The 27,799-nt window shown below is 38.7% G+C and overlaps 7 protein-coding genes and 2 non-coding genes across 13 annotated transcripts; 3 read left to right on the forward strand and 6 right to left on the reverse strand.

The window, feature by feature from the left end:
• Window positions 1–63: 63 nt before the first annotated feature.
• LOC110859233 (delta(3,5)-Delta(2,4)-dienoyl-CoA isomerase, mitochondrial) lies at window positions 64–1,698 on the reverse strand. The gene is made up of 6 exons (XM_022108126.2): window positions 1,354–1,698; window positions 1,065–1,281; window positions 856–982; window positions 607–760; window positions 371–491; window positions 64–302 (listed from the first exon to the last, which is right to left on the reverse strand). Exons 1-6 carry the CDS (start codon window positions 1,563–1,565, stop codon window positions 201–203), a joined length of 933 nt encoding a protein of 310 aa, XP_021963818.1. The 5' UTR covers window positions 1,566–1,698; the 3' UTR covers window positions 64–200.
• A 339-nt stretch (window positions 1,699–2,037) lies between these two features.
• On the forward strand, window positions 2,038–7,172 carry LOC110859283 (BTB/POZ domain-containing protein 2). Of its 2 annotated transcripts, none has more exons than XM_022108199.2 (13): window positions 2,038–2,197; window positions 2,889–3,014; window positions 3,090–3,275; window positions 3,370–3,581; window positions 3,671–3,793; window positions 3,896–4,186; window positions 4,343–4,712; window positions 4,818–4,980; window positions 5,172–5,220; window positions 5,289–5,411; window positions 5,503–6,037; window positions 6,159–6,313; window positions 6,403–7,172. In XM_022108199.2, the coding sequence occupies exons 2-13, from the start codon at window positions 2,895–2,897 to the stop codon at window positions 6,407–6,409; spliced, it is 2,334 nt and encodes a 777-aa protein (XP_021963891.1). In that variant the 5' UTR covers window positions 2,038–2,197; window positions 2,889–2,894; the 3' UTR covers window positions 6,410–7,172. The 2 variants fall into 2 exon arrangements, with proteins under 2 accessions (XP_021963891.1, XP_021963892.1); XM_022108200.2 differs by having other exon boundaries at window positions 2,040–2,197; window positions 6,162–6,313.
• A 697-nt stretch (window positions 7,173–7,869) lies between these two features.
• Window positions 7,870–10,824, reverse strand: LOC110859421 (protein YIF1B). 2 transcript variants are annotated; one of them, XM_022108377.2, is made up of 7 exons: window positions 10,683–10,824; window positions 10,148–10,578; window positions 9,995–10,052; window positions 9,838–9,922; window positions 9,616–9,765; window positions 9,436–9,529; window positions 7,870–8,426 (listed from the first exon to the last, which is right to left on the reverse strand). In XM_022108377.2, exons 2-7 carry the CDS (start codon window positions 10,559–10,561, stop codon window positions 8,277–8,279), a joined length of 951 nt encoding a protein of 316 aa, XP_021964069.1. In that variant the 5' UTR covers window positions 10,562–10,578; window positions 10,683–10,824; the 3' UTR covers window positions 7,870–8,276. The 2 variants fall into 2 exon arrangements, with proteins under 2 accessions (XP_021964069.1, XP_021964070.1); XM_022108378.2 differs by having other exon boundaries at window positions 10,642–10,784.
• A 40-nt stretch (window positions 10,825–10,864) lies between these two features.
• LOC110859420 (tryptophan--tRNA ligase, cytoplasmic) lies at window positions 10,865–13,292 on the forward strand. 3 transcript variants are annotated; one of them, XM_022108374.2, is made up of 10 exons: window positions 10,865–11,039; window positions 11,149–11,315; window positions 11,480–11,708; window positions 11,787–11,883; window positions 11,957–12,042; window positions 12,114–12,205; window positions 12,308–12,429; window positions 12,525–12,698; window positions 12,770–12,910; window positions 12,974–13,292. In XM_022108374.2, the coding sequence occupies exons 2-10, from the start codon at window positions 11,168–11,170 to the stop codon at window positions 13,130–13,132; spliced, it is 1,248 nt and encodes a 415-aa protein (XP_021964066.1). In that variant the 5' UTR covers window positions 10,865–11,039; window positions 11,149–11,167; the 3' UTR covers window positions 13,133–13,292. The 3 variants fall into 3 exon arrangements, with proteins under 3 accessions (XP_021964066.1, XP_021964068.1, XP_021964067.1); XM_022108376.2 differs by having other exon boundaries at window positions 10,901–11,039; window positions 11,146–11,315; window positions 12,974–13,132; XM_022108375.2 differs by having other exon boundaries at window positions 10,904–11,049; window positions 12,974–13,132.
• On the reverse strand, window positions 11,992–15,401 carry LOC110859419 (probable proline--tRNA ligase, mitochondrial). The gene is made up of 8 exons (XM_022108372.2): window positions 15,130–15,401; window positions 14,882–15,062; window positions 14,752–14,825; window positions 14,427–14,685; window positions 14,057–14,307; window positions 13,765–13,980; window positions 12,505–13,645; window positions 11,992–12,217 (listed from the first exon to the last, which is right to left on the reverse strand). Exons 1-7 carry the CDS (start codon window positions 15,280–15,282, stop codon window positions 13,343–13,345), a joined length of 1,437 nt encoding a protein of 478 aa, XP_021964064.1. The 5' UTR covers window positions 15,283–15,401; the 3' UTR covers window positions 11,992–12,217; window positions 12,505–13,342.
• A 136-nt stretch (window positions 15,402–15,537) lies between these two features.
• LOC110859206 (probable 2-oxoglutarate dehydrogenase E1 component DHKTD1, mitochondrial) lies at window positions 15,538–20,467 on the reverse strand. The gene is made up of 19 exons (XM_022108087.2): window positions 20,180–20,467; window positions 20,028–20,067; window positions 19,670–19,928; window positions 19,372–19,585; window positions 19,132–19,299; window positions 18,879–19,066; window positions 18,734–18,815; window positions 18,374–18,513; window positions 18,223–18,307; window positions 18,064–18,136; window positions 17,692–17,959; window positions 17,394–17,603; window positions 17,240–17,290; window positions 17,045–17,154; window positions 16,639–16,685; window positions 16,371–16,576; window positions 16,169–16,289; window positions 15,922–16,110; window positions 15,538–15,839 (listed from the first exon to the last, which is right to left on the reverse strand). Exons 1-19 carry the CDS (start codon window positions 20,334–20,336, stop codon window positions 15,649–15,651), a joined length of 2,799 nt encoding a protein of 932 aa, XP_021963779.2. The 5' UTR covers window positions 20,337–20,467; the 3' UTR covers window positions 15,538–15,648.
• Window positions 20,468–20,955: 488 nt separating this feature from the next.
• On the reverse strand, window positions 20,956–21,028 carry Trnac-gca. Its single transcript has one exon. It is a non-coding gene; the product is annotated as a tRNA-Cys (tRNA).
• Window positions 21,029–21,762: 734 nt separating this feature from the next.
• LOC118438742 (homeobox protein engrailed-2-A-like) lies at window positions 21,763–23,234 on the reverse strand. The gene is made up of 3 exons (XM_035859447.1): window positions 22,744–23,234; window positions 22,483–22,652; window positions 21,763–22,416 (listed from the first exon to the last, which is right to left on the reverse strand). Exons 1-3 carry the CDS (start codon window positions 23,081–23,083, stop codon window positions 22,252–22,254), a joined length of 675 nt encoding a protein of 224 aa, XP_035715340.1. The 5' UTR covers window positions 23,084–23,234; the 3' UTR covers window positions 21,763–22,251.
• On the forward strand, window positions 21,843–21,915 carry Trnac-gca. The gene has a single exon. It is a non-coding gene; the product is annotated as a tRNA-Cys (tRNA).
• Window positions 23,235–27,799: the final 4,565 nt, after the last annotated feature.

Genomic DNA, 27,799 nt, shown 5'->3' on the forward strand with positions numbered 1-27,799 from the left:
GTGGTTCCATATCCGAAAAATCGGATTGCCCCTCCGGATCAAACAAAGAGAACTCGGGGATTATTCATTCTGTGATGATAAATGTCTTTATATATTGTCGAATGCAATGCAACACGATCGATAACGCAGAGAACAATTAGACGCGTCATTGAATCAGTCATAAAAATATACAAGTTTTGTCAAGAGTAATTTTGTGTGATTCAAAAATCCTTAAATTCTGCTGCAGCTTTGTTCATTTGTGCCATGGCAGCTTTCATGAGGTCTTCACTTTGGAGCATGGCCGCATTCCAGATGGCTTGGTACTGTGTACATACAGATAATTAGTTTGTGATGACTCAAAATAATATTTGTCCTCAAATAATTAAACTACCTGGAGACCTTCGGCTACCGAGTGATCTCTCGAATATATGAGATGCACTTTGGTACCTTGCACCGCTACGGGCGACTTGGTCCCTATAGTGGCAGCCATCTGAAGCGCAGCATCAATCATACTATGGTGGGACAAGAATGCATATAAATGTATAAATACCTATGGTCATCGATTCTTTATTATTTTGTCTGATGAAACAAGGATATATACAATAGGATGTTGAATGATACGCATACCTTGTTTTGTCTGGAAACACTCTGCTAACCAAACCACAAGTCACTGCTTCGTCTGCCATCATTTTTCTAGCCGAATAGCACAATTCACGCACCAGGCTATCATTTCCGACAACCTTTGGGAGTCTCTGCAATGTTCCTACATCAGCAGCCATGCCTAAACAAAGAAAGAGTAACATTATGTAGGAAATTCAATCATAGCCAAGAAGAAATCATACCAAATACATATATAAATAAATCCATTCTACTCACCAATGTCAACTTCTTTCACTTGAAACCATGCATCCTGCGTACAATATCGAATGTCTGCGGCTGTGATGAGATCCACGCCACCGCCAATGCAGGCATTATGCACAGCAGCTATCACAGGCTTTGTACACTAAAATTATCATAAATGATGAATGTAATCTCATTTCATAGAATACGAGTCTAAAGTGTCACTACATACTATTTAAAAATACCTTCTCCAACGCGGTGAATGATTCTTGATACGGTCTCACAAAGTCCAACATCTTTTTAAACCTTCTGGCCACGTCGTCGTCACCTTGTAAAACTTCCATTAGTTTCCCCATGTCAGAAAAATCAAGTCCTGCGGTGAACATCTTGCCGGCCCCACTTAACACGATAGCCCTACACCTTGACTCATCATTAAGTTCTGCGAAACACTCACGCATCTCCCTAAAATAAAATTTAGTTTATCATTCTATTCAGTAACTAGAAACGAATAATATTTGCAAACCATTTACTCACCTCCAAAATACAGAGTTCATCGCATTCAATTTGTCAGGTCGGTTAATCTCAACATGGGAAACGTGCTGACCCACCGGCTTAACTGATAAGGTTTCATAATTTCGGCGAGTCTGGATTTGTTGTTTCTGGTGGACAACACTGCAATTAGCTGTAATACCGGCTCTCTGTAATGCCCTACCCAATAGCGAGCCCTTTTGAAGATATAGGGACATAATAATTATTTACTCACTGAAGGATTTTCAAAAGCTACGGATTATAACAACACGAACGAATAGTAGCAACCACCTCCAAAGCTACATGCAAACTGTGTAATGAACATAGTGCAGAAAGAGACCCAAAGACCAGTTTGTTGTTCAAAGTCCAAAAAGTCATCCGAGTTGCATACATAAACAAAGAGTTTTATAGCTTTGTGCCACTGGATCGGTGCGGATTGCCTTTCCAATTAAAATGAGGATTGAAACTAAAATTCTGCTCATAAATACCATGATTTACGAGCAAGACTAATTAAGCAGTAGTTCTAGAAGCCGATTCCTGGGTAATCCGGATAACCCGACTTTTATTTAATGCAGCACCAAATCCCAGAGCATAAAGCACCGAGTGTGGTTCTACATGTTGAGTGAGACGGGGTTTTGAAATTTGCGCCGTGCTGTGTCCGCGAACCCAGCCGGCTTCACCATTTCCAAGAGACAGAGACGACGCCATTCTCGCCTCTCTCTTCTCACTCGCTCTCCAACTTCACGCCAAGACACAGAAAATAAATATCCTCTCGCTCGCCATTGTTAAGAAACAAAGGGTCCGCAGATAAGAAAGGACGACGAGATAAGGACCCCACGGACAAAGTTCGGTAAGTGAAAAGGAGCCAGCTTTTCTTGCCTTGCAACATTTTATACTATAAATTTTAAAATAACATGCGCTTGTAAGCAAAGGCATATTTGATTTTTATTAATATCTAGGAATGAGCTGTTTTATAACATTTAAGTTTATTAAACACCAGCGCGTTATATAAATATAGTAAATACAGGGTTTATATTGGTTTGCAGTAGTTATTTCAGAGTACACGTTCAGGAACTATTTCTTTGAAATATAAATATCTCGTTCTAGTTTTCCTACAACATACATACACCTTAAATTTAGAGTACTTTTAGTTTGGATTTTTCTTGTTTCTAAATAACAGTGTTCACTATTTTTGAAATAACTCCGTTCAAGTTTAAGAAAAGGGACCCCTCAATATTTCTTATTTTTCTTCAAGGCGGCTAATCTCGACAATTCGTTAAAGTTGAGCTAATTTGGTTTTATCCAAATTTGACATAATTATTATCTTTCTATTAGCTATCTTATGATAGCGGTATATCTGTAATTGGCTTGGGGTATCCAGTATGAGGTACTGGAGAATTAATGCACATAATTAATGAATATGTGAGAGATGAGAAAATTCCTTTAGAAAGGAATGTCGTGTGCATCTACATAGGAATGCAATGTTTGTTTGGTAACGGAATTTCAATAATGAATTTTTTGTTATGCTGGAAAATTATCAGGCATTAATGGACATTATGGAGGAGATGGAGACTGGCACTGGTGGTTCAATCAGCATGGAAGAGACGCAAAAGATCTTTGACAAGGGGAGTAAAACTGGCTGGCGGTGTTCAAGTATGGACCTCAAGGTAGCTTGGTGAAATTACTATATTATATTCACCAACATATTGCGAGAATTACAATGTCCTTATTTCTCTACATAGGGACACCTTTTCCACATGTTGGATAATTCCATCATGAGTGACATGACCTTTTTGGTCGGAGAATCCAAGGACTCTGTCCCAGCACACAGGTTTTTGCTCGTGCTCTGGTCGAAAGTATTTGAAGAGATGCCGGATACAGTGGAAATACCGGAAATGAGTGTTGCTGCTTTGAGATCATTTCTCAAGGTAAAATGTATATTTTTTAATGAGTAAAATAATGAACTGACTCAAGTTGAGTTAGACATTGAGTTAACGTTCTTGTGGGGACTCTTTTTTTTAGTTTTTGTACACTGAAGAATTTGAAGTCTCAGCGGAAGACTTGATGCCAGTTCTGTGCGCTGCGAAGCGATTTGAAATTCCACTATTGGCTGCGAAATGTGTGTCCGTGTTGAAGAGTGAGATCAAGGATTCGACTTCGGTCAGTATGTACCAGGCGGCGAAGCTATTACAGGAGGAGACTTTGGCAGAAGAATCGCTCAACTACATTCTTCGGCAAGTCAATACGTTGAATTGATTATTTGTTACTATTTAGTTTAATTTCATGAATTAATCAAGTCTTGTCGAATGAAATGTGCTTATAGGAATGGAAGTGCCGTCGTACAAGAGGAGGACTTTTTGCTCATTACCAATGACAACTTGAATTTTCTCTTGGAACGGGATGACTTTGAGGTGGAGGAACTCGAACTATTTCAAGCAGCTTGCAAGTAAGGAGCTCCTTATTATATATGTATTGTTGCATTGGGTTCTTGTTCTTTGTTTTTGGTATGAGTTTCTCTGCTAAATAAAGTTAATCCATTTGCAATTAGGTGGGCACAGAAAGAGTGTGAGAAGCAAGAAATTGAAGCAACGCCAGATAATCAACGTCTGGTTTTGAAGGGAACTTTAAAGAACATTCGCTTCCCACTCATGTCTTCAAAGGATTTCGCGGTGCACGTCGCCCCCACTGAGATCCTGCAGGATAAGGAAATGATCAGTCTTCTCATTCAGTACAGCATCCCTGCTTCAGAACGTGCCGGACTGCCCCTTCTCGCCCATGGTTTCACTGATCGTGAACGAAAGAACAAGGAACCACCCAAGAAGAGGGCAAAGACTGGGAGGTATGTAAATATTTTGTATATACATATATGCTCGGCTCATTCCAGTGAGTACTGGGGATACTGCTTGTAGCTCTTTAATATACATGCGGATAGTTAATTCAGGTATATAGTTAAATTTAAATTACTAATGAAAGTTATGTGATGATTTCGTTAAAGAGCTTCATTCCCTGACGTGTTGAAGCCATCTGTCGTGCTCACTTTGGATGGAGATGAGAAGAAAGGAGACGACAGTGCTGTTACGAGCAATGGGGTGAGCAGCCCTACGCCTGGTTCCCTCGGTGTCGGTGGCGACTGGAGGAACCCAATGGCTGGACTCAAATTCAACCTCATGTCCATGTATGAAAACCACTACAACTCAGACGTTGTCTTTGTCATTGGAGAACAGCGTGAAAAAGTGTTTGGACATAAGTTCATCCTCGCACTATGGTCAGCCGTCTTTGAACAAATGTTCCAAGCTCGATCGGATAGTGATGAACCCATTGAAATTATGAACTTTAATCCGAGTGGATTCCGATCTTTCTTGAAGGTGAGTGAGGAATTAATTTTATATTTCATTGAGTGAAACTGTAAGCCCAATTGATTCGTTTATAAGATTATTTAATGTCTTTCCTTCTTCTTCTTCTGGGGACAGGTCTTGTACACTGAGAACTTTGATGTTTCTGTGGAACAAGTGATGAATGTCTTCTTCATTGCCAAGACATACGATGTAGCATTTTTGGGAGATAAATGTGTATCACTCCTCAAGAGCAGTGTTGGTGATAATACATCCATCAGCATTTTCCAAGCTGCCAAGGGTGAGTGTAGTGTTTCAGAGGTTTTGATTTACTTGAAATTATATTGTAATGTTATTTACGGGGTGAGGACGTAATATTTAAAACTTGATAGTTTTATTTTTGGGAACCAAGCTTTGAAATTATGTTTATTAAGACATTAACTCTGTATGGACCCCATCACACTTGCAATTAATCATATTATATTTTACTAGTGCTTGGAGACGATTCTCTGGCTGATATTGCCTGGTCGTACATTCTAAGGTATGTCCAGTTTCATAATGTAACTAACCATCACAGTCTGTTAATCTTGTCATTTGTGGGATTTGCAGACGCGGATTTGCTGTGGTGAAAGAAATGGATTTCCTTAACATTTCCTACACCAATTTGTGCACCCTTCTTGAACAGGATGATTTGAACGTTGGGGAAACGGAAATGTGGCAGAGTCTGCTTCGGTAAATCAATATTATAACGATTATCTTGAAAATAGTAATTGTACATTTGGTATACAATATGAAACCATCGTAATTGGGGATCTAATTACAGGTGGGGATCTAATGAGCTCGAGAAACAGAGTCTCGATAAGAACGCAGACAACCTTCGCCAGTTGTTGACCAAGGCCATCGCTCTGATCCGCTTCCCGCTGATGTCCGTAAAAGACTTTTCCCTTCACGTTGCACCCACCGATTTGTTGAGTGATAAGGAGATGGTGGGTGTTCTGGTCTACTACTCGCTCCCTCCTTCAGAACGTGCCAACGCATACCGACTTTCCTTCAACTCTAAGGAACGCAAGATTCAAAGCGTTCTGGTCCGTGAGCGCATTTCACTCTGCAACTTGAGTTTAATGTCCGATCGCCCAGTGTCCATCCTTGGCTTCTCCTTCTCTGGACTTGACGCCACCAAGATTGGCTATGCCCCCACTTCACTCTACTTATATAACAGCAAAAAGGGTGTCAGCTATGCAACTTCTTACACTGAAATCAACGTTGCTCCGGAAGGGAAAGATCGATTCTCTGTTAAATTCAAAATGCCCATCACCATTCGACCTAACGAGTGGTACATCTCGTCAGAAATGACACTGGTATTGCAACTTCTTCTTTATCGTGCCTGAATATTGACATGTCAAATTATTGAATTGTAATAATTCATGTTTCATGAATTCACCTGTTGTTAATCCTTCTATCTTCTGTCCTTTCTTGAAGCAGGGCCGACAAGGAGCCTCTTCAATTGAGAAGGAAACCTGGGCTACGGTTAAGAATCGCCAGGCCGATGTCAACTTTCAGTTCCAAGTGCATCCAGTTAAGGATAACAGTGGTGTTTTTGAGTATGCCGTGCCGGAAGTTATCTTCAACCTTTTGTAAGCTTTTTTTATGAATTTAGTTAGTCATATTGAGATCATTTGGTATCACTAATAGATAATAATCCTATATCTACTTGTACATTCAGGAAGTGAAAAAATTTCGAAATCAGCCAGAGGATTCAGAAACAACCTTCTTCTGTTGAAACAAAAAACGTTATTCCAATTATTATTTAATTTCTTACCATTATTATTGTAATTATTCTTAAGACTCGTTGACACAATTTGAAATTTAATTATTTGCTTGGACCCCCTTTTTCTACTAACTGAACTGATTTATTTAAGATTTTTCTAGTAGAAGAAGGAATTACTTTTCTTTTTTTGAGTAAATGTTTCCCAATTTGATTGAAATAACAAAATTTTTAGTCGTTTTGCGAGAGTTGTCTGAAAGGCAACAAAAGAAAAATATTTGAATTTATATTATAAGTATATGTATACATATATATCTATATAGCTGATACATGAGTAGATCTTACTACACCTATATGAGACCTGCAATGCATGTTCTCTGTAGTTTGACTGACTTCATTGCAGATACAATTTTTATTTGTGTTGTATGTATGAATGGAATCAGAGATGACGAATTTTGACAATTATTATTATACAAGTCTCAAGTCAGTGCACGCATTGTACTGTTTATATCAACAGATACTTTAAAGATAAGTTCAAAATTAAGTTGATTCTGTCTTGCAAGAAAATACTATTACATAAGCCTTTCGTCATTATTATTGTATTCATGCATACAAGACACTGATTTGTTTTTATACGAGATATGGATGGATCATTCCTACCTTAATATTATAATAATGGATAATAGGAGTTAATAAAATGTACCTTGTTTGGTTATGCAGGAGAAGAAGTTGCATATTCTTGTCATTAAAAAGTTATACTCTCATAAGTAATTTATTTTCTTTGCTCTGTAAACTGAGTTTGAGGCAGCACAAAAAGTTTTCTCCAGCTCGGATTCGAACGCTCATTGTTTGATGCTAAATGATGAGTACGGGTGTTCTAATAGCTTACAATTAATGGAACGATTGATGAAACATCATAATCTTCTTGAATCTCTTTATTCGGGGGAGGGAACAAAATTGAACTCCTTCCTTAAAAACATACAATGGTTTGGTTTGACCCTAACTTCATAAATGCATAAATTTTTCTAAATTAATGATAATGCAACAGAAACTTTCTTGGAAGGAGGGAAATGGTTATCCCAAATGTCCCAAACTATCGCGCAAGCTCACCCACCAGAGATAATGCGCGACTTGCACAGCAAAAATTGATTATGCTTCTGGTTCATGTGAATCATCGGTGCCACGCAAATATTAATGGTACCTGTTGTAGAGTCTATTTCTATGAAACCTAAATACAGGATACAACTACATACATCCACCTGCCCTGTACTAAATATTACTATACCTGCAACATCATTGACATGCTTAATACCCTTTTTATCACTCGACAGTAACGAAGTCCTCCTTCATACTTGCATATGAAATTAAAAAAATTGTTTAAATGTTTAATATTACACCCAACTCTCTGGGTTAATCAGAACTAAGTATTTTTGAATGTTAATACTTGTAATTTATTTGAGAAAGCTGCGAATAGTAATTAAGTAATATATAATAAACAATAGATAGACTCGAAAACGTGATTAGTCCACATGCTGCATGCATCCTCTAGCGAAAATATTATTCCTTTCTCATGTACAGATAATTTGAAAGTAACTTAGCGAATGGTCAAAATATTATTAGATTAACAGTTACTGCATTTAACTAAATAGACACTATAAGTACGCATTCCGATGAGATTAATCTCAGCCACTTACAAAATATCATTGGTTTTTGACTAAACTAACATGTATGATTGGTTGGATAATAGCAATTGTTTTACATAATATGTTGATGATTAAAACACGTTCCCCGTGGCTGTCCGAATAAAATTTTTCTTGTATTGCTTTAATTCACTACCACTTGGTAAGATGATATGTTAGCCACCACATTAACAGAGGTTGGACACCAGCCAATGTGAGGAGAAAGTAGAGACGTCTTTTATTTCCAGACATGACATGTTCATGAGTTGTTACGCTGTAGATTTGCTTCTTCAATGTTCGTATCTGGACAAATAGTTTAGACCAGGTTCACAAAAGATTGTCAACGTAAAAATATATATACATAGTGGGGTCATAAGTTCTCGTGAATGCATTTCCGGTAATAAATCCCAAAGTATTAGAGCTATCTGTTCGAAATTTTTATGGATTAACAAGGTATTAATATTGTTTAGAAATCATAACTTCTTTGTCAAGATTTCGTCCACGGGCAATTAGACAAGACATAACTCGTGACGGCCACAGGTTGATCGTGGTACGCGCCAATTTTCGTGCAAAAAGTATTTCAGACTTTTCACCGTTGGCAAAAAATTTAATAGAAAAAAAGGCCAGATATTTGTTGTACAGAAGTCTGACATCCGTTTAAGTATGCGGAAGTCAATACGAAGTCATCACCGTGGTGTGCATGGGAGCAAGTTGGCTGGAGAAATGAAATCTCTGTTTTTTACCGCAAAGGGTACAAGTTGAAGCCAAGAATTATTTTCAGAGTGTCCTAAAGCCAAACGTTAATAACCTGAACCCTGGACCCTCCGAAAATCGACATTGGACCTTTCAACAAGACCCTGTTCCTGCGCAAGGTGCAAAATTGTCCAAAACTGGCTTCAGACGAATTTTCATGACTTTTTTTCATCCGTAGAACGGTGCTCAGTATCTGCAGACCTTAATCCCCTAAATTATGACTGGTGGTGAAAATTATAGGTACAAGTATGCTCTAAATTTCACCCAAGTGTGGAAGGGCTGAGGTCGCACTTACTGAAGATCTGGCGCTTTTCCCTGGAAATCCGTGCGTGCCGCGATCGAGCAGTTTTCGCCACGACTTATGTCTTGTGTACAAGCCCGTGGAGGAAATTGTGAAAACGAAGTTATGATTTCTAAACAAGATTAATACCTTGTTCATCCACAAAAATTTCTATCAGATAGCTCTAATACTTTGGGCTTTATCACCGGAAATGCATTCACGGGAACTTATGGTCGAACTATGTACCAATGTACAATTAATTATATAGATTAAGATTACCAGGAAGACAGACAAGGAGAGACTAAAATATCCCAAGGCAGAGTAGTAACCAGTCTTGCTCAGCACCAAGGACGACGCCAGGACAAAAATCATGCTGAAAAACGGGTCAAATAATACAATGGATTAATAGTTTGAGTTTGCCAACTTGGTTATCTACTATTTGCAGCGTATTCTTATTACCCGACAAACTTATACGCACAGAACGTTAGCAAGTCAAACACCTTCAGATCGGTTTGAATTATGTATGTACATCCAGTAAAAATCATCAGTTCTAAAATTAACCATCCTAGAGCCGAACTGCATTGAATGCCCAAAAGTTCTGGGGTAAATCTTTTAAAAAAATATACGAATTATTGTAGATTTTCTTATCCAGTTGACTATTTACTTAAATATTTTGCTCACTTTTGTTGCATTCCTAGAGACACACCAGCTATCAAAATGTACGTAATGAAAGCCATGAGTGGAATATATAAGTCTGGAGCGTTGACTGGAAATACGAAGAGACATATATGAAGTACATTCTTGTATTTAAGGGGAACTCAACTTCTTCCTTCCCTACCTTCAAATCTTGGCTGCACAGCGTCATCCTCGTTCTTATCGTAATGTATGGACCAGTCCTGCAAGCATATAAAGGTCATGTAGATAACTCAATAAGTACTTCAATTAAAAGGAACAACTACATTAAATTTTAAGTGACAACTTAAGGTCTCACTTTATGGGTGAATGGGAAAAAGAGGAGTCCTATTTTCTTCATGACGTACGCCGTGTCCACCGCAAAGTAGTATTTGAGCTTGGAAACGGATACAAACTTTTGAAGTTTTTCATCCACCATCGTTTTGCCTTGGTCAACTAAATTCTCGCCGTAGTGCTTTGCAAAGTCGGCCATTATTGGCGTAAAGGGCATCTGACCACCCATCATTCCTGGAAATCCACCGCCTCCAGGAGGAGGTGGGTATCCCCCATGTTGCTGTTGTTGTTGGCCGTACTGACCGTACCCTTGATTTGGGTCACCTCCATATCCATACGACTGCTGCTGCTGATTCTGACCGTTAGGTGGACCATAATTCCCGTAACCACCGTCTGGTCCATACGCTCCTCCGTAGTAGTCTTGATGGTCACTGTACATCTCTTAAACCCAGTTCACTGGAAAAAGAACAGTTAATTAATTTTTTAGCTAATTTTGTCAATCTTCAAAAGCTTTCCCACATTTTGAAATTTGGAGACAACTGACACCTCACTAAACCCACCTATTACGTAAGAGCCTCAGATAACAGTCGAGTAGTAGTGATACGGAGCTTATCTACAATTGATAAGGGTCAAGTATGTGTTGTGTGACAGCTCACAATAGTCACAATAATAATATTGATGGGTTGGATCGTTGGGTGATGGCATTTGGCGCTTGGTAAACGTGGCTCATTTCACAACACGAGGAGTGATTCAGCGGCAGCTTGCACAGAATTTTTTGTGCCGACTTTGTTGAATGTGCAATTATTTTCGTCCAACCTCCTCCAACGTCGGCCGTCCACCACTAGGAAAGCTGCTGGTGTAATCTCGCGACCGGATTTCAAGGGTCGTTTCATCAGGATATCCGGAAAATCCAAGAGGTTTGATTTGGTTTGTAGTTTAGTTCATAATAATACTTCATAGCTTGCTGTCTCAGTCTCACAGTTGTGCTTGTGATTAAATACAAGTAATCTTGTAATTTGGAAGCAGGTCGGCATTTCTAAACGATATGGCTGAATCCAAACTAGAAGACCAGCTCGCTAACCAAGCTCGGATAAGTGGGGACGGTGCACCCTCAGACGAAGACGACGATATTGTGGATCCTTGGAATGTTGCGGGCAAGGCAGACACTGGAATTGATTACGATAAGCTTATAAGTAAGTTTACTAATGTTTAAATTTAGATTGCATAATATTACGTACTACTCCCAAACTCAAATTGAGTTACTCAATTATTAATTCCTATAGATTAGTATTTGTTATTTTGGTTAAAACTTGTTCTTAATTCTTACTGGAAATTAATTGATTACCTGATCCTGCAGAGAGATTTGGCTGTGAACGGATATCGCCCGAGTTGATTGCTCGGTTGGAGAAAGTGACGGGACAAACGGCACATCCACTTTTGCGGCGAGGAATGTTTTTCAGTCATCGCGACCTCCTTCACATTATTACTCGAAAAGAACAGAACAAGCCGTTCTATTTGTACACTGGAAGGGGACCTTCGTCGAGGGCCATGCATGTTGGACACATGGTGCCTTTCATGTTCACCAAGTAATTCGCCACAAAAACTTGTAGTAATATTTAAATATCAAATGTGATTAGTATTATAATTATTCTTTCTTGTCCCAGATGGCTTCAAGATGCTTTTGATGTTCCCCTCGTCATTCAGTTGACGGACGATGAAAAGTTTTTATGGAAAAATATTTCGATAGAGGAAAGCATGATGGTGAGCAACTGTTTTTTTCGTAGCATAATTTACTTTTCATTCATCTTGATTACATTGTAATTTTTCTCAATAGTTGGCTAGAGAAAATGCGAAGGATATCATCTCGGTGGGATTTGACATGGAGAAAACATTTATTTTCTCAGATTTTAGTTATATTGGGTAGGATTCTAAGCGAACGAATAGCGAATTGAGAGACGATTAATTAAACACATCAAAATTATTATTTTTAGCCAGTGTCCACAGTTTTACCAGAACATTGCTCTCGTCTCCAGAAGTGTTACATTTAACCAAGCCCGAGGTTGTTTTGGATTTGGAGACAGCGGTATGACAATCACTAAAATAAATCAAATTACATATGTATTATCCTTCGTAAAATTGTTGATTCAATTACTCTGACACTCGAAATATCGTCTAATGGTTGCAGATTGTATTGGGAAAATTCACTTTCCATCCATCCAAGCTGCCCCATGTCTTGCTACAAGTTTTCCACACATCTTCAAAAATAGAAAGGACATTCCGTGTCTAATTCCTTGTGCGATTGACCAGGTGTGAAACAATTTCAACTCGTAATAACGATGTTTAATTAAATGTGTGTAAGAGTGGAAGAAATAAAACAATAACTGTGCTACTCCCGTTATTAGGACCCATATTTCCGTATGACGCGAGATGTGGCCCCTCGACTTGGATATCTCAAACCAGCACTCATGCACTCCACATTTTTTCCTGCCCTACAAGGTGCCCAATCCAAAATGTCTGCGTCGGATGAAAATTCTGCAATATTTGTGACGGACACGGCTGCTCAAATTAAAAAGAAGGTTTGTAGTGCATATTTGTGAGTGGCATTACATAAACTGCGTAATATTATGGTGTACTGATTGTTTTACAGATTAATAAATTCGCCTTTTCTGGGGGCAAAGCATCTGTCGAGGAACACCGAGAATTTGGTGGAAATTGTGATATAGACGTTTCCTATCAGTATTTGAGATTCTTTTGCCCAGATGATGATAAATTGGAAGAAATTCGTCAGGTAAATTTTTCTCCGTCACCAATAAATCAAACTAAATTAATTTCACCCCAATTTTTCACGTAGAATTATACATCTGGGAAAATGCTCACTGGAGAATTGAAAGCTATTTTGATAGCTGAACTACAAAAAATGGTTGCTGATCTCCAACTACGAAGGGCAAAAATAACGGAACAAGAAGTTGATGAGTTTATGCGTCCACGTCCTTTAAAATTTAACTATTAATTAATTTAGATAATTAAGTTGCACCTTCCTTTCTGCACAACACTTTGTTTAAAACTTGTACATATTTATGTGATTTTCTGTTTGGTTGGGTAATCCTGCGTTGCGTACAACTGTAAACGATTATGGTCATAAAATAAGAATGAATATGCGAAAGCTTGAACTTGTGAGTCACAAACTATTTGCATATATATTTTTTTAGCATTTAATTAGTCACACTTCACTTTTAACTTTGGCATCATATATAAAATTCACTGCCTCCCGATACGAAAGCGTTTGCACAGTTCCATTATTTGTATCTTGTAACTCAATCAAGGGAGTGCCAGAATCAGTTATAAGACTTTTCCCAAAAACAGCAACATACGGAATTCCCAATTTTTTCGTGTCCAGTAATCGTTTGCCAACCGTTTGATCTAAACGGTCATCAATTATAACGTCATTCCCTAAAAGTTCGTGCATAACTTTATAAAAATTCTGAAATAACGAGTCTCCGACTTTTGCTTCTTTACTGCCACCCTGTCGAAAAATGGACAAAGGACATTGTTAACGTGCTGATCGACTACTGCATTGTTGGTGTCTAATAAGTTTTCCGCTGATATATGAACATAAAGGTAAGGTATTAATGGTATTAATACCTTTGGTGGTAAAATACTCAAGAGATATGGTGCAATTGACACTGGCCATCTAAGTTCCTTGTCAGTAGAAGACACTTCTAATGCAGCAGCTAATAATCTTGATACGCCAATCCCATAACAGCCCATTTCCATAAGGACAGACTCGTTGTCGGCTGTGATGTACATCGTCTTTAACGGCTGGGTATACTTGGTGCCCAGAAGAAAGGCGTGTCCAATCTGTTGTAAATATACAAGACATGCATACATATCTAACAGCAGTTTCTCTCTCGTCCAATTTATTTATTGTGACTACCTCGATAGATTTCGAAGAGGAAAGATCTGAAGAGCCGCATTTAATACAAGTTGGATTTGGAGACGAAGCAGTTGACTGCGACATCGTTGCTGCACCAACTGCTACCGTCCGATGTTCCGTATTCGTTAATAGTTCTTCATTGAAGGCGACGTTGCACGAGTTACAATGAATTAAATTATCTTCTCCGACTTCGGAAATTAAGTGAAATTCGTCAGATTGCTTTCCTCCAATCGTTCCAGTGGATCCAGAAGCTACAACAATTAATTTTGGTTCGGATTATGTAAAGTTACATAATGAGGGGCCAAAAGGGGGGCGAAGCAGCCGGAACAAAATAGTCAACTTCAAAAATTATGATTATTCTTCATTAAACCTTTCATCCATTTGAGACCAAGAGAGTCGAATAGTTGTCCGTAAATCGTAACAATTTCATCATATGTCCTGATTGCATTCTCTTCTGTGGTATCGAATGTGTACAAATCTTTCATTAGAAACTGTCTTGCCCTTAGGAGACCAAATCTTGGTCTTTTTTCGTCCCGAAACTTATCTGTCATTTGATACAATCGAAGAGGCAGTTGACGGTAACTTGTTTGGCAACCATTGATTAAGTCACAAACTGCTTCCTCGTGTGTCTAATAAACCAAATAAATATCATCCGTTGATTTGTATGCAGTAAACAATTTGAGTTGCTGTTTTACCGGACTCAGGAGGAAGCGTTTATTGTGTCGGTCAGCCACGGTCATCAGCTCCGGAGCACATTCGTTTAGTCTCCCTGCAATTCAATATGAAATGTAACTTTTCTTGATAATGAATTAAACAATTTCATACCAGTGGCATTCCACAAATTTTCAGAAGTTAATATTGGCATTTGTATTTTCTGACAGCCGGCTTTCTCCATGAATTTGTCCACGAGACGAACCAATTTTTCCTGTGACCTGAGGGCTACTGGAAGTAAGTGAAATGATCCTGGACAACTGGACTGACGAATGAGACCATTGTCAGCCATCAACTGTGCGAAAGGGAAGGTCAGTATATAACATCGCAATGATGCTAAACTTATTAAATCTTTTACCCACCCTTTGACTTTTAGAAATATTGACTTGCTGGGTTGATCCACCTCCTCCTTTCGCCGGTGCTATTGTTTTCACGGGACGATACACTGTTGACATTGTATGTTTCCGGCGACATAGGCTCACAGCAACTACGCCAAAAGTTTGCTTCCCAGCCATTGCTAATAGTTTTTCCACCCTAACGATTATCGCGTATCAAGTAGTAAGTTGTAAGTAAACAACTCAAGCAAATTGGAACCTGTAAAACGTGAATTGTAATGAAATGAAACATGGCATGAATATCGCGGCTGTGGATTCGTCTCATCTTGCGGCGTCAACATACGGCTGGATAAGGTCAGTCAATTGAAAATAGAAATACTATGACATGGAATTAATTATTTTGTGGTAATGGTGGTAATGCCATTTGCGACTATATAATTGTGGTGGTCACATCCAATGCTTTATTGTACTGTACATGGAATAGGATACCATATAAAGGTCATGAGAAACTACAAAAATAAATGCAACCCTTTTTTGCACTACAATTTATTGAGCAAAGGTGTCCGAGATTAATTTAGCTACTTCTTTGTGATGAACTTTTCCCACGCCCACAGCCGGCGCTGCCAGTGGACCTCTTCCAACATAGCGGATTCGTCTCCCCACAAAATTCTCGAAGCGAGGCTTCACAAATGACCAAGCTCCCATATTTTGATGCTCTTCTTGACTCCAGACAAACTCTGCAAGATATTCATTTGTTGTTGTTTACCTCTTTTCTACTAACCACGTTACAAAATTTGACCGACAAGTTTAAGGATTCACCTGTAGCACTCGTATATTTTTTCACTATCCTCTGCAACTCCAGGGAAGGGAATGGACACAGAGATTCCAGACGAATGAGGGCAATGTCTTGTCTGTTTAGCTCGACTTGCTTCTCTTTCAACGTATAAAAATGTCTTCCAGACACAAACACGAGCTTCTTGACAGATTTCACAGTGGAGGTCTCATCGTCTAATAAGCAAGCAATGTCATATATTTACACAGTTCAATGGATATGTATATGGCATACCCAACACAGGTTTGAAAAATGTGTCAGGTCCCAATTCCTCAATTGTGGAGGTTGCTGCTGGCAAACGGAGCAGAACTTTTGGAGCAATCACGACCATTGGTTTTCTAAAGTTGCGGATCATCTACAATCATGAAAAAAATTATTTGGTCAATGATATATGTGACAGGAAAAAATAACTCGATAACCGTGATGAGCTATGAACCTGTCTGCGTAGCAAGTGAAAGTACTGGGCGGGGGTAGTGGGGTTAACTACTTGAAAGGAATTGTAGTCGCCGTCCGCCTTCCCATCTTCGTTAGAATCTGTCATCTGAAGGAATCGCTCAATTCGACAAGACGAGTGTTCAGGTCCAGCCCCATCCATCCCATGTGGCAACAGCATGACGAGACCACTTTGAAGCATCCACTTTGCTAAAAATGTCATTGTGATGAGATTCAGATTGCATAAGATAAGATGTTCTCTTTTCACATACTTTCTCCTGACGCGAGAAGAGTGTCAATCTGAATTTGAGCCCCATTGCTGAAACAAAGGACCGTATTTTGTCAGTCTCAACAAACTTTGTTACTTATGCTACATGTATTTTAAAGGGTTAAGAGCAAAATCTGCATTATTGCATAATGTTTGTGATGGAAGAAAATTGGTCAACAAAATATATGCCGAACATTAGTGAATCATATGTTGTAATATAATCAAGAACTTGGTCGTAAGAAATGTGATTACCACGAAGTGATTTTTCATCACAAAGCAAGAAGATTGACAACCAAAAACAGATTTTCTTCCATACCTTCACGAGATTTGTCATGGTCTTGTACAGAAATGTTAACCCAGTTCTGTGTTATAAATTCCCCACAGAACAAGTTCAGTTAAAAGTAACTCACAAAAAGTCCCCAAATTGAGCCTCCCAAATGACAAGATTCCCTGGATTTTCGATACTAAAGCCATACTCAAAGCCTAACACGGCTTCTTCCGACAGGGTTGAGTTGCATACCTGTTATTTCATTTAGTATTTCATATTTAGGATTTCATTTAGCACAGTCGATTCATATGTTTACTTAGTCACAAATAAGTGATACCTCCAACTTTTCCTCCTGATTTTCCACCATGGAATTTAGTGGAATGAATATCTGCAAGTGAAATTTAAAATCACGCTTCTTAACACAACTGCAAAAAACTGAAGAATGGACGCCACCGAAGTTGACGTTTTGGCTTTCCACTGTATTTGCATACCTGCCCAGATTTCTGGTCCACCAGCATGGCGTGCCTTTGGGAAAATGTACCACGTCCCACATCCTCACCACTCAGTCTGACTCCGAAGCCTTGGTACAAGAGCGACCCAAGAGCCATCGCCTCGGCCGTCGCCCAATCAATTTTCGTTCCCGTCGTGGCTTTGGCGATGCGAGCTTTAATAAATGTTTTGAGCAAGTGGGAGTGCACATTCTGCGTCAAATTTGATATTTTAATCGTATTCTTCTATGATAAATACATGAGAGTTTAATTTCTTATTATTATTTTTGATACCACTTACAAAGTCGGTTGGATAGTGGACACTCTTGACTCCAATGTACTGGAGAAGAGGAATGTCAACGCCCGTGTCCCACGTTGTGATTTCTTCCTGTGCCTGAATTAATCCATTCCACTGGGCTTGAAGATAAGACTTTTGTGGTTCGTGAGTCTCAATTTGCTCAAAGTTGTCATTTAAAAGATTATTGTGAGAGGAAAGATGATCCTTCAGGATGGAGTCGGTGAGCACTCCAGTGCTGATTAGATTTTCACAATAAGCGTCAGGTATCGATCTAAATATAAATTACCGTCAAATAATTATATATAATAACTCATTGGTGTCGTTATTAATTAATTTGACATTTATGTACAATAAAATATATAAATGACTTTGTACTTTCTGCTACTGATCAAGTCGTAAAGTTGTGGATTCGTGAAAGTTGGGTCATCCAACTCGTTGTGACCCCAACCTAAATGGCGAAAAAATTATACCGAATCATTGGCCGTTTACACCACAAATAAATAAGACTCAAAACGACTAATAAAAGTTGCTCACGACGAAAGCAGATCAAGTCAATGAACACGTCCTTGTGAAATTTGGCCCTGTACTCCATTGCCAATCGTGTTGCTTTGGCCAATTCCTTTAAATTGAAATAATAACAGAATCTTTGCATGCATATTAATTCAAGTACTTGCTTTTAAGGCACCTCTGGATAATCACCGTTAACATGAATGACCGGTGCTAATATCATTTTGGCCACGTCCGTTGTGTATCTAGAAGACCGGGCCCGATTGGCAGGGGTCGTGTAACCCAACTGATTGTTGACGACCAAATGGAGGGAACCTCCTACGCGAAAATGAGTAAGTGTAAAAATGTATTTCAAAACCAACTTTACTCCCATTAACATATTAATTAAGTACTTTGCTAGAAAATGCAAGACTTGTAAATTGAGATCAACTGAATGACATGAGGATTTATACTCAAAATTAAATCCATCCACCGAACAGTAATTGACCAGCAGTTGAGGCTTGGATGTTTCAACCCAGATGCATTACAATGTACGTACCTACGCGAAAATGAGGTACGTATGCAAATCCCAACGTTTCTTGGTTGATGCCTTGACCAGCAAGGGCAGCGTCTCCGTGGACCTGATTGTACATTACGAATCGTGTGAATTTTAATCTTAATAAAAATAATACAATTCCACATACTTGAACGCACAAAACTCGTGAAGCCTTATCAATTGGTCCGTTCGAGTAATCATATGATTTAAGCGTCTTTAATTTTCCTCTGACATTGCCAACGGCCACAGGATTTACAGCTTCCAAATGGGAAGGATTGGGTAAAATGCCGACCCTGACCTTCCCGCCGCCCTCAACATTTATGTCCACAGAGGTAACTGACAGGAAAAGAGACCACACATAAATCACAAGTCTGAACTAGTTGAAGGTTTGGGCGTCTCACACAAATGGGATAAAACATCTCCCGTCGCCAAAGCATCTGAGGGGAACTCGGGCATCCCTTTCATTTTCTGGAACATTTTGACAGGAGGGTACTCCAAGAGACCGGTGAGTAAATTCAACCTGCCTCGATGGGCCATTCCAAGGATTATGTGGTCCACTTGGTTGGAGGCTGAAGAATGGTCAAAACTTGAATTGCATAAAAACCACAAAAAAGTATAAATAAATTGGTTGCCTAACTCACGGCTTGATTTAATCAACTCCAGAAAGAAGGCCATCATGCTCTCACAACCTTCTCCTCCGTAACGCTTCACACTTTGGAACTTTTTTGCCAAAAAGTGATCAAAATTTTGAGATTTCGCCATTTCCAGTGCGATCTGGACTTTGTAGCTTTCCTCCAACTTTTCGCTAGCTAATTGTTCCACACGTTGGGCAAACCAGTCTCTTTCAAGTTCATCCTAATATATAAGCATTCAGGGTCATTGACAAATTATTTTTAATAATTGTCTAATTATTTCTTTTCATGGTGCAGCAGCATTTACCTCAATGTACATGAACTCATAGCCAACTTTGTTGGTGTAAGTCTCTTTGAGTTGTTTGACCCCATCGGACACACTGACGCTGGCCTTGTCATTCCCCAAATGGAGAACTCCTTCAGGGACGTAACGTTCCTCTGTAGGCGAATATCTCTCCTGCAGAATTTCAAGAACAGTGTCTCTCTGATCATCATTACATCCCAAGGGATCAATTTGAGCAATGCGATGACCATGCTCACGAAACGCTGTGACTAGTCTGTAAAAACTATTTTCAAGATTGGCAATTAATAGCGAATCCTAAAATTAAAAGGTTATTTTCAAATGCAAGCCTACAAATATAGTATGTGCATAATTATGTGTATACTTTGGAGCATTGGAACGGTTTTGGTCCTTGGTTGTGAAATCTGTTGTTAAAAATATTCAAAGTTAGTATAAGTGAAACTTTCACTTGGGATCATGGTTAAAATCGTCAAAAAATTGTAATAAAAAGCGTGTAAGATGTATGTAAGTATTTACCTGGCTGCCTTTGAATCAAGTTTTCCCCATGTGGATTATGGCCAAAAACGCCGTTCTCACTGTGGTACTGTTTCCAATGTCCTGCTGCAATGTTACGATCGAGAGGTTTACGCCACAAATGGCACACTTTGGATCCTCCTATTCTAATAAGTCTCATTTTAGGTGTAATTACAACAAACCCTATAACCCCACAATTATAACTCAATTTAATTATAGTCTATAAATTAATTGCTAAATTGTAGACACGTTCTTCCAGCGAACGCGAATTATGGAAGTTCATTCTATGTATGTACATAATATAGCATCAGCGTACATGTGGCATTGAATGAAGAGGATGAGCAGTTTTATTGGATAGAGAGATACATTAGATGTATATGCATGACAGATAACATTCATTATGTTACGTAATCGCAATCTTACGCAGAGCTAGAATATAATGCATACAGTCAACCAGGAGTACATAATTAAATATGAATTTAATCGAATCGGATCATGTAGATCATTTTAAATGGTCCCATGCATATATACATCAGGAGAATAGCCTTGTTTAAAAAAATAGGATAACTTTAATATCTCTTCTCATCAAGTATTTAAAACTATTTGACGCATTTACATCGTCTATTTATTTCTGAACAAGTGCGTTATGGACATGTTGTTTGTTTAAATCTAGTCAAGGGGAGAAGAGTATAAGGGCTGCAAAAAATTAAGCAATATTGTTGGGGTTAAAATTTAATCAATCATTAAATATAATAGCAAAAAGATGGGATCAAAAAATCAGGGGACACTCGGATTCGAACCAAGGACCTTCCGATCTGCAGTCGGAAGCTCTAACCACTGAGCTATATCCCCACGTACTTAATGTTAACGCTCTCTCAACTCGCTAACCATTTTGACATGCCAATTCACATCCCATCATCCTCAATTTTGAGCTGCGGATTATAACATTTCATTATGAAATGGAAATTTCGACTATCAGTGATAGTCTATCACTTAGGAATTCTCTATCAAAAGTGATATGCTTCTTTCCTAGATATTTACCTATGTCTAGCTGGATACTACTGGATAGTTAATTTGTAAAGCAGCTTGACAATTGGTGAAAAAGTATTATAGCAGAATTCATTGATTGTTCACCATCCGTATGTATTCCTTAGTTCGTTCAACGAACTTCGTTGAAATGAGGAATGAGGAGCACACAAGTTTCAGCACTTTTTTGTGGCTTGACTGACAATAAGAGTAACATAAACCAATTATTGTGAAAAGTTTTATGATACTTTCTGGCCTGACCATCATGTCGTTCTATTTTTTTCCTTTACTACTTTAATTCACTACTATGAGATACGATTAATATTTTATTCTCATGTCTACTAACTTCACAATCAAAATACCAAGCTCAAATAAAATTACAATTATATACATGCAAGTTTGAAGTTAGAGATGTATTTTATTTCCAGACATGACGTCTTCATAGATTCACTACATATGCAGATGTATTCGTAGAGAATTGCAAGGCAATATAGTCTAATCCAAAGTTTCCATCGGAGTATTGCATATTTAACGATTACAATACAATCCGCAGGTCAACATTGAGAATGACGGGATGTGAAATGTGAATTGGCATGCCAAAATGGTTAGCGAGTTGAGAGAGCGTTAACATTAAGTACGTGGGGATATAGCTCAGTGGTTAGAGCTTCCGACTGCAGATCGGAAGGTCCTTGGTTCGAATCCGAGTGTCCCCTGATTTTTTGGTCTCTGATTATGCATCAAATAATTACTATTATTTCCAGCAACGTTTCCAGCATCATTTGTGTCATGGATTTAAATGTTAATCGAGTTGATGAAACTGATTTACAAGCTAATAAGATATAGTGTGTGTTATACAGTATTACTGGATTTTTTGACAAATTAAATTAAATTGACCTGTAAAACTGCCGTGTTCGTCATTTGAAAACATTAGTGGCTGACAAGCCAAGAAGGAATCTATGACGTGATGATGTTGACGTGATGGCAGAGCTGTGGAAATACACTGAAGGTTGAGGAGGAACGAGTGGCAAAGAATGGGATTTCAGGATGCCTTATCGAAGAAGGTTGATTAAGTTGGCGGATCTTGTGGTGGTCGTCGTCCAGTGGGTGTGGCTCGTGGATGGGCGAGAAATGGGGGACAGTTGATCTCGAACTGAAGAGTGTGACCCTACTTCCCGCTTGAATCGAGCTCGACGATTTTGAAACCAAATTTTCACCTGAGAATTATTTTGAGAAATTTTGATAACAATTGCTTGTCATTGGAGTACGAAAATAACATTTACCCTGTCATTGCTGAGATTTAGAGCACTCGCAAGTCGTGCAATGGAGTCGCTTGAAAGGTAGCGAGATTTGGAGAAAGTCTTCTCCAGAAGGGAAATTTGTCCTGGGGAAAATGGGATTCGAGGACCTCTTCCGGGTCGTCTTTCTTGAACACCGGGTCGTTTCCGGGATCCTATCAATCAGAATTTATGTATATAAGAAACTACCTCATTTAAATATGGTACACAATTTTATGTCACGAAACAATGGGGGATGGAACGTACGGGTAACTTTTGGGGGATTAAATCTTGTGCAGTTGAGCCAGGATAAGGTTGGAGATTCTTCTTCGTGACGAGTCATTTCTTGAGATAAAGGTGAAGATGAGACCATATTTTGACGATGAGATTCAACAGTCTTAGAATTACTCCCACGGAGATCCATCCCACCCAATGTAGCATAATCTGTTCTAATAAATCCTACATGTGAGAAAGTTTGTGACACCTTTCTGCTCCCAGTCTCAACTCTCAACAAATTCTCAATGCTAAAGTCGAAGCACTTGTTTCTTCCAGAGTCACTGCCGTTCATTTTTAAAATCTCCTCCGTCCCCTGATGCATTCTTGTCATGGAACAATACGATACGAGTGGACGATAGACGCTTTTGTGGTAATTAAATTGGAAAGTTATTCAGCAGTCGTCTCACTGTGGGAAATATGCTCGATCTGTAATCGGACCGGAACCAATAATGTCGAGTCCTCTCTGACACGGAAGCCCTCTCAGATTTGCACTGAGGATGAAAATGCCTCTTCCACGAAACAAAACCACAAAAATATCAGATCGTAATCGTTGATTTGGATTATTGGATAAATGCAGAGTTTTTCAAGAGTTTTTCAATATGTGCATCATCATCATATCACATCCACAAAGACAACGACAACCCACCAACCGCGATGAGGCTGGTGGATAATGCTTGTTTGTTCTTCACTAATCCCCGGACAAGAAGAAGACGACACGGGGAGTGGTGTAATTCCAGGAGAGATACATTGTAGATTTCGAGATACGATGGTGTGGTAGGTCTCGTGTCTCGTCACCGTATCCAAACACCATTATCTCGGGAAATAAGGATGAGCGGATAAAGAACGTATAATGCTCCCGAAAACAAAACAACAAAGGGATGAGCACTAATAGGACAGCTTCGATCTCTAAAGTCCTTGATATCATTGGCCTTTTCGCCTCCAGAAGGGCGGACCCTTCATGTCCATACGTTGTGCATTGTAAATACATCTCCCTGTCTGTCCGACTCTCCCTTTTACCACATTTTTAGGCGTCCGATTTTTACCCAAGAACAATCCCCCGGTTCGGTTGTTTGTGGGCTGTACTAATGTATGCACTACAGAAATGTAGCGATGGGTGTAATAAAATATTAAAAGCAGACCTTGTAAAAACATCCGTCAATTTTAGGAGTGGATATTGATATGCTAATTAAGTAAAAATGTAATCATTAGATTCCTACCCCGAGGACGAGGCAAATGCGGACAAACAACGGAACCAAAATATGAGATGAAAGCATAGATCCTGCAAATCTATCTATGTATTAAGGATGAAAGTGAAACAGAAAGAGTTTAATGTCTGAATTTGACTCGTACTCCAGATCCAGACAGACAGCTCAATTTCATCTTAAATTACCTTTTCCATCCGTCTTATAATTCTCCTCAATATATACCGATAAGGCACAAACAACAGTGGCATCCTATATTTTTACAATAGCAGCATGCACGTTTGGAAACTGGCTCATGAAAATATTAGAAATAACTCTGCTGATGCAGTGCCCACATTAAAAAATAGGTCGAATTTGTGTGGATACGTATTATTCTGGGGTATGCCGTTTCCTTAATATTGTAACTTTAATCAACAATCCTCGCTCTACCGAACCTTCAAATCTATCAGGTTACGAACATCTACTACGCGGTTACAATTTCTTATTACAACGTATTTACAAAACCTAATACACACATGCAATCAAGCCGGCGAAGGCACGAAGAGCACATTTATTTTTATTTTTTTGTTATGCTCAGAGTGTTTATGTCAGGGGACAATTTTTTCAGTACATGTAAGTTGACACTTTCTTAACTCTTTTGCTGTCATGCCAGGGTCATCGAATTATGTTAATTATTGTCGTTATATCGTCTCGTCACATTGGGGCCAGATTGATCACGATAGAACTTAAATATACAAGTCAATGAATGCCTTAAATCAGTGTTATTTTATTACAGGCACAGGCAAATAAGTGCCTTGTATCCTTTCACTTTGCTTTGTAACCCAATACCTGATAGAATTTTGGTCGGTGGTGGCGTGTCATAAGGAATTACTTTGAAAGAGGAATTTTGTTCTTTAGTCACGTTTGATTGAGAGATGATAATTTTAGAACTTGAGTACATCCGTGCATCATAAGAATGATGATGATCATCAAATATCATCATAATCCGGCTTGTCGAAGATAAGGTGAAATTTCTTGCCTGAAAGGTAAACAACTATTTGAAGCTTGAACGAATTACCTGGGTGAACGTATTTACGAATGTCTAACGCTTATTACGAGTGAGATTTAATAGCTAATCAGTGATTTAGTTGGGATTTTGTCTCAACTTCCCTCTGAGAAGCAGAAAAAGGTTTAACGTCGTACAAACCTCGCAGTGTAAGCAATTAGCCAACGGACCCATTTTCCTCCATGATCTCAACAGTCGGTTCATTATTCATGAGAGTTGTCATGTAATACTTATTTCGTTGATAGAGTTGTGAGCAAAGGAGCATGATGTGATTGTTCATGAAGGATTTTTGAGAACGCTGCTGATACTTTGACCCACCAAATCCCATTGAATACACAGAATAATAACCTGAACAACACGTAATATGCAGTTCACTCCAGTCCAACGATGACGCTGTGTCCTACTCACTGTGTATACATACATGTTGCTCTTTTATCAAATCCATCCTAAATAATATTCGTCCCGTTGAGCGGATTAGTTAATGTTACCCCATTTAAATTACGAGATGGGAGCATTTCCCGTTGAGACATAAACAAAAGGATGATCTCCTTCTCAACGTAATTGAAAATTGTGAGTGGATCACTTTAACGAGACCAGCAAATGACCATCGTTCACTCATTCATGTCCAATTGGATTGTAAATATTGTTGCGGATTGGGTTTCCTTTTTCCATCAGTCTCGCTCGTTTCGTGGTCTGGTTTCCATTTGAGATCAACTCTCATTACGTATGGAGACGTGGTTTTGTCGGTTTATTTATTGGCAGTGTTTATGCACTGCGTGTGTATAGGAGGTACTTAGATATTGAGTACGGTCACAGTACATGCTGATGTAAATAATGGTGAACGAGATGCTGGAAGTGAAATCATGCTGGAAGAAGTGACAGTTCTTTTAGTTAAGTAATTTCATAGTATGTATTTAGCAGCAAGGGCAGCAGTCGAAGAGGATGACATGAAATGGATTATTGATACGATATGCATTAAATGACAATAAATGACATGATGAGTCCACGCGTCTGGCACAAAGTTCCATGTACGTATTTATGGCCCATGCACAAAACGTCGACTTGTGTGCAGTACTTATTATTATGAATTATTAGTATTAACAGTGGTCCCATGCAGATCCATAAATAGCTGTGCATTTAAGAGTTTTTTTCTGATAAGCATCACTCATTGAATGCATGCAGCACATGTAAATAGGCACATATTTGACATCCTGATGAAAAAGCTTTGACAAAAAATGACATGTACAGTACACCTCGTGCAAATTGCATGCATCAAAACTGTAGCCCACACACATGGAAAACAGCAACACCTTATGAGGGAGGTAATAAGTAAGCCAAATGTGTTTGTATCCATACGAATATGTACAATATATTATTCCGCATTGTTGGAACGGGTAGTTTTTTCCCTATTGAATCTTTACATCCTGAAATGAAGACATTGATACTTTCCTTAAAATTTCCCTTCTTCCATTATTTCATCATCGTGTTGTATGCAAATAATTGGGTGAAACCCGATTCTTGCAAGTTAAGAAGGGCAGGAGGTCATCGGGGTGAAGATATTATGTATGCATCATAAGCAGATGTCTTCTGCTGGTCACACCATCATCCATCGCCACTCCAGCTGTCTTTTCTGGAACTGAGGGAACAAAAACTGAGATTTATCAAGTATTGCCAAACACACAGTTCATCAACATAAACATTTCAATGGTCATGACATGGACGATAAAAAGTGGAATGATGTAACCAAAAATGCCCCAAAAAGCGGTTCATTTACTGTACACTCTTCACACAGAGATGTAGCCTATCTGCAAAAACAGCTTAACCACAATGCGGACAATTATATATTACATGATCATTCACTCACTCGAGTTAATCATACACATTAGCATGCACATAATCTGTACACATATTTGCTTACATGTGCATGTCCACTATCAGCAGAACCGATTAGTCAGTCAGAGCTAAATGGAGTGAATTGGGAGATGTATAATAAAAATATAATAATCTCGACTAATCTGTGGCTGAGATAAGTGGGGCTCGCATCAGTATAATAAATAATGTGTGACATGCAAAACAGAATAATTGAAGGGTCATTATTCCTAACTTTGGTTCATTGCCAAGGTCATTTCATCACAGATAGCACTGCACACATCAGATCAGTTTTGAAGTTCAGACTGGATCACAATTGTGGGACAGAGGATGCAACCTAAATATAAATACGTATTTTATTTACAATATTCGCATTCAACAACAGACACGCATATAAATACAAAACCATTATTTGCGTATTTAAACAGAATTGCCAATAAAATCAAGTCCGGCAGTAAAATGAGACCGCAGCAGGCAGAGGGAAAAGCAATAGAAAAATTATATTGTCGTGACGCAAATTCGGAGTATCATAGCTAATTAGGTGGTGGGTAGGTTGCATAAATTCACATGGCTTCACAAACCCAGATCCGGTTTAGCGTGTGAAATAAATCTAAAACATTCACAAAGGATTTATTATTTATCCGGTGTCCCTTCTCCTTGTCAAGCTCAACACCTTTATCGATCATGTTATTGTTCATGTCGTGGTTGTGTTGTGCTGGTACTTTTCTTGGTAATCTGTAAATCTGTACTAATGATGCAGTGGTCGTATGTAAGTACGTACGTACATAGTATATCGTTAGGCTAGGAGGAAAGGGCAAGCATACTATTTTTATGGCAAGTGTCGAGTCAAGTACTCCATTGGGCAGATAACGAGATTATTTATCGCATTTTGCTAGCAGGCTGATTAAGGTCGGTAGTCATCGTGGAATTC

This window comes from Folsomia candida, unplaced genomic scaffold (genome assembly GCF_002217175.1).
Source record: "Folsomia candida strain VU population unplaced genomic scaffold, ASM221717v1 Fcan01_Sc025, whole genome shotgun sequence".
In the NCBI taxonomy this organism is placed as follows: domain Eukaryota; kingdom Metazoa; phylum Arthropoda; class Collembola; order Entomobryomorpha; family Isotomidae; genus Folsomia; species Folsomia candida.

Coding starts and splice junctions, on each gene's coding strand:
- LOC110859233 (XM_022108126.2), bottom strand. CDS start 1,565: ATGTCCCTATATCTTCAAAAGGGCTCGCTATTGGGTAGGGCATTACAG. Junction 761..855: donor AGTGAAAGAAGTTGACATTG/GTGAGTAGAATG, acceptor TTCTTTGTTTAG/GCATGGCTGCTGATGTAGGA. Junction 492..606: donor GTGTTTCCAGACAAAACAAG/GTATGCGTATCA, acceptor GTCCCACCATAG/TATGATTGATGCTGCGCTTC.
- LOC110859283 (XM_022108199.2), top strand. CDS start 2,895: ATGGACATTATGGAGGAGATGGAGACTGGCACTGGTGGTTCAATCAGC. Junction 3,794..3,895: donor CTATTTCAAGCAGCTTGCAA/GTAAGGAGCTCC, acceptor ATTTGCAATTAG/GTGGGCACAGAAAGAGTGTG. Junction 6,038..6,158: donor TCTCGTCAGAAATGACACTG/GTATTGCAACTT, acceptor CCTTTCTTGAAG/CAGGGCCGACAAGGAGCCTC.
- LOC110859421 (XM_022108377.2), bottom strand. CDS start 10,561: ATGTACAGTGACCATCAAGACTACTACGGAGGAGCGTATGGACCAGAC. Junction 9,766..9,837: donor TCTCTAGGAATGCAACAAAA/GTGAGCAAAATA, acceptor TTTTTTTAAAAG/ATTTACCCCAGAACTTTTGG. Junction 9,530..9,615: donor TGTGCGTATAAGTTTGTCGG/GTAATAAGAATA, acceptor CCCGTTTTTCAG/CATGATTTTTGTCCTGGCGT.
- LOC110859420 (XM_022108374.2), top strand. CDS start 11,168: ATGGCTGAATCCAAACTAGAAGACCAGCTCGCTAACCAAGCTCGGATA. Junction 11,316..11,479: donor TGATTACGATAAGCTTATAA/GTAAGTTTACTA, acceptor CTGATCCTGCAG/AGAGATTTGGCTGTGAACGG. Junction 12,430..12,524: donor TTCCTTGTGCGATTGACCAG/GTGTGAAACAAT, acceptor TCCCGTTATTAG/GACCCATATTTCCGTATGAC.
- LOC110859419 (XM_022108372.2), bottom strand. CDS start 15,282: ATGGCTGGGAAGCAAACTTTTGGCGTAGTTGCTGTGAGCCTATGTCGC. Junction 13,981..14,056: donor CCTCTTCGAAATCTATCGAG/GTAGTCACAATA, acceptor TATTTACAACAG/ATTGGACACGCCTTTCTTCT. Junction 13,646..13,764: donor TGAGTATTTTACCACCAAAG/GTATTAATACCA, acceptor ATTTTTCGACAG/GGTGGCAGTAAAGAAGCAAA.
- LOC110859206 (XM_022108087.2), bottom strand. CDS start 20,336: ATGAGACTTATTAGAATAGGAGGATCCAAAGTGTGCCATTTGTGGCGT. Junction 19,586..19,669: donor ATGAGTTCATGTACATTGAG/GTAAATGCTGCT, acceptor CTTATATATTAG/GATGAACTTGAAAGAGACTG. Junction 16,111..16,168: donor ATTTTTCAAACCTGTGTTGG/GTATGCCATATA, acceptor CTTGCTTATTAG/ACGATGAGACCTCCACTGTG.
- LOC118438742 (XM_035859447.1), bottom strand. CDS start 23,083: ATGACAAGAATGCATCAGGGGACGGAGGAGATTTTAAAAATGAACGGC. Junction 22,653..22,743: donor TAATCCCCCAAAAGTTACCC/GTACGTTCCATC, acceptor TCTGATTGATAG/GATCCCGGAAACGACCCGGT. Junction 22,417..22,482: donor TAAATCTCAGCAATGACAGG/GTAAATGTTATT, acceptor AATAATTCTCAG/GTGAAAATTTGGTTTCAAAA.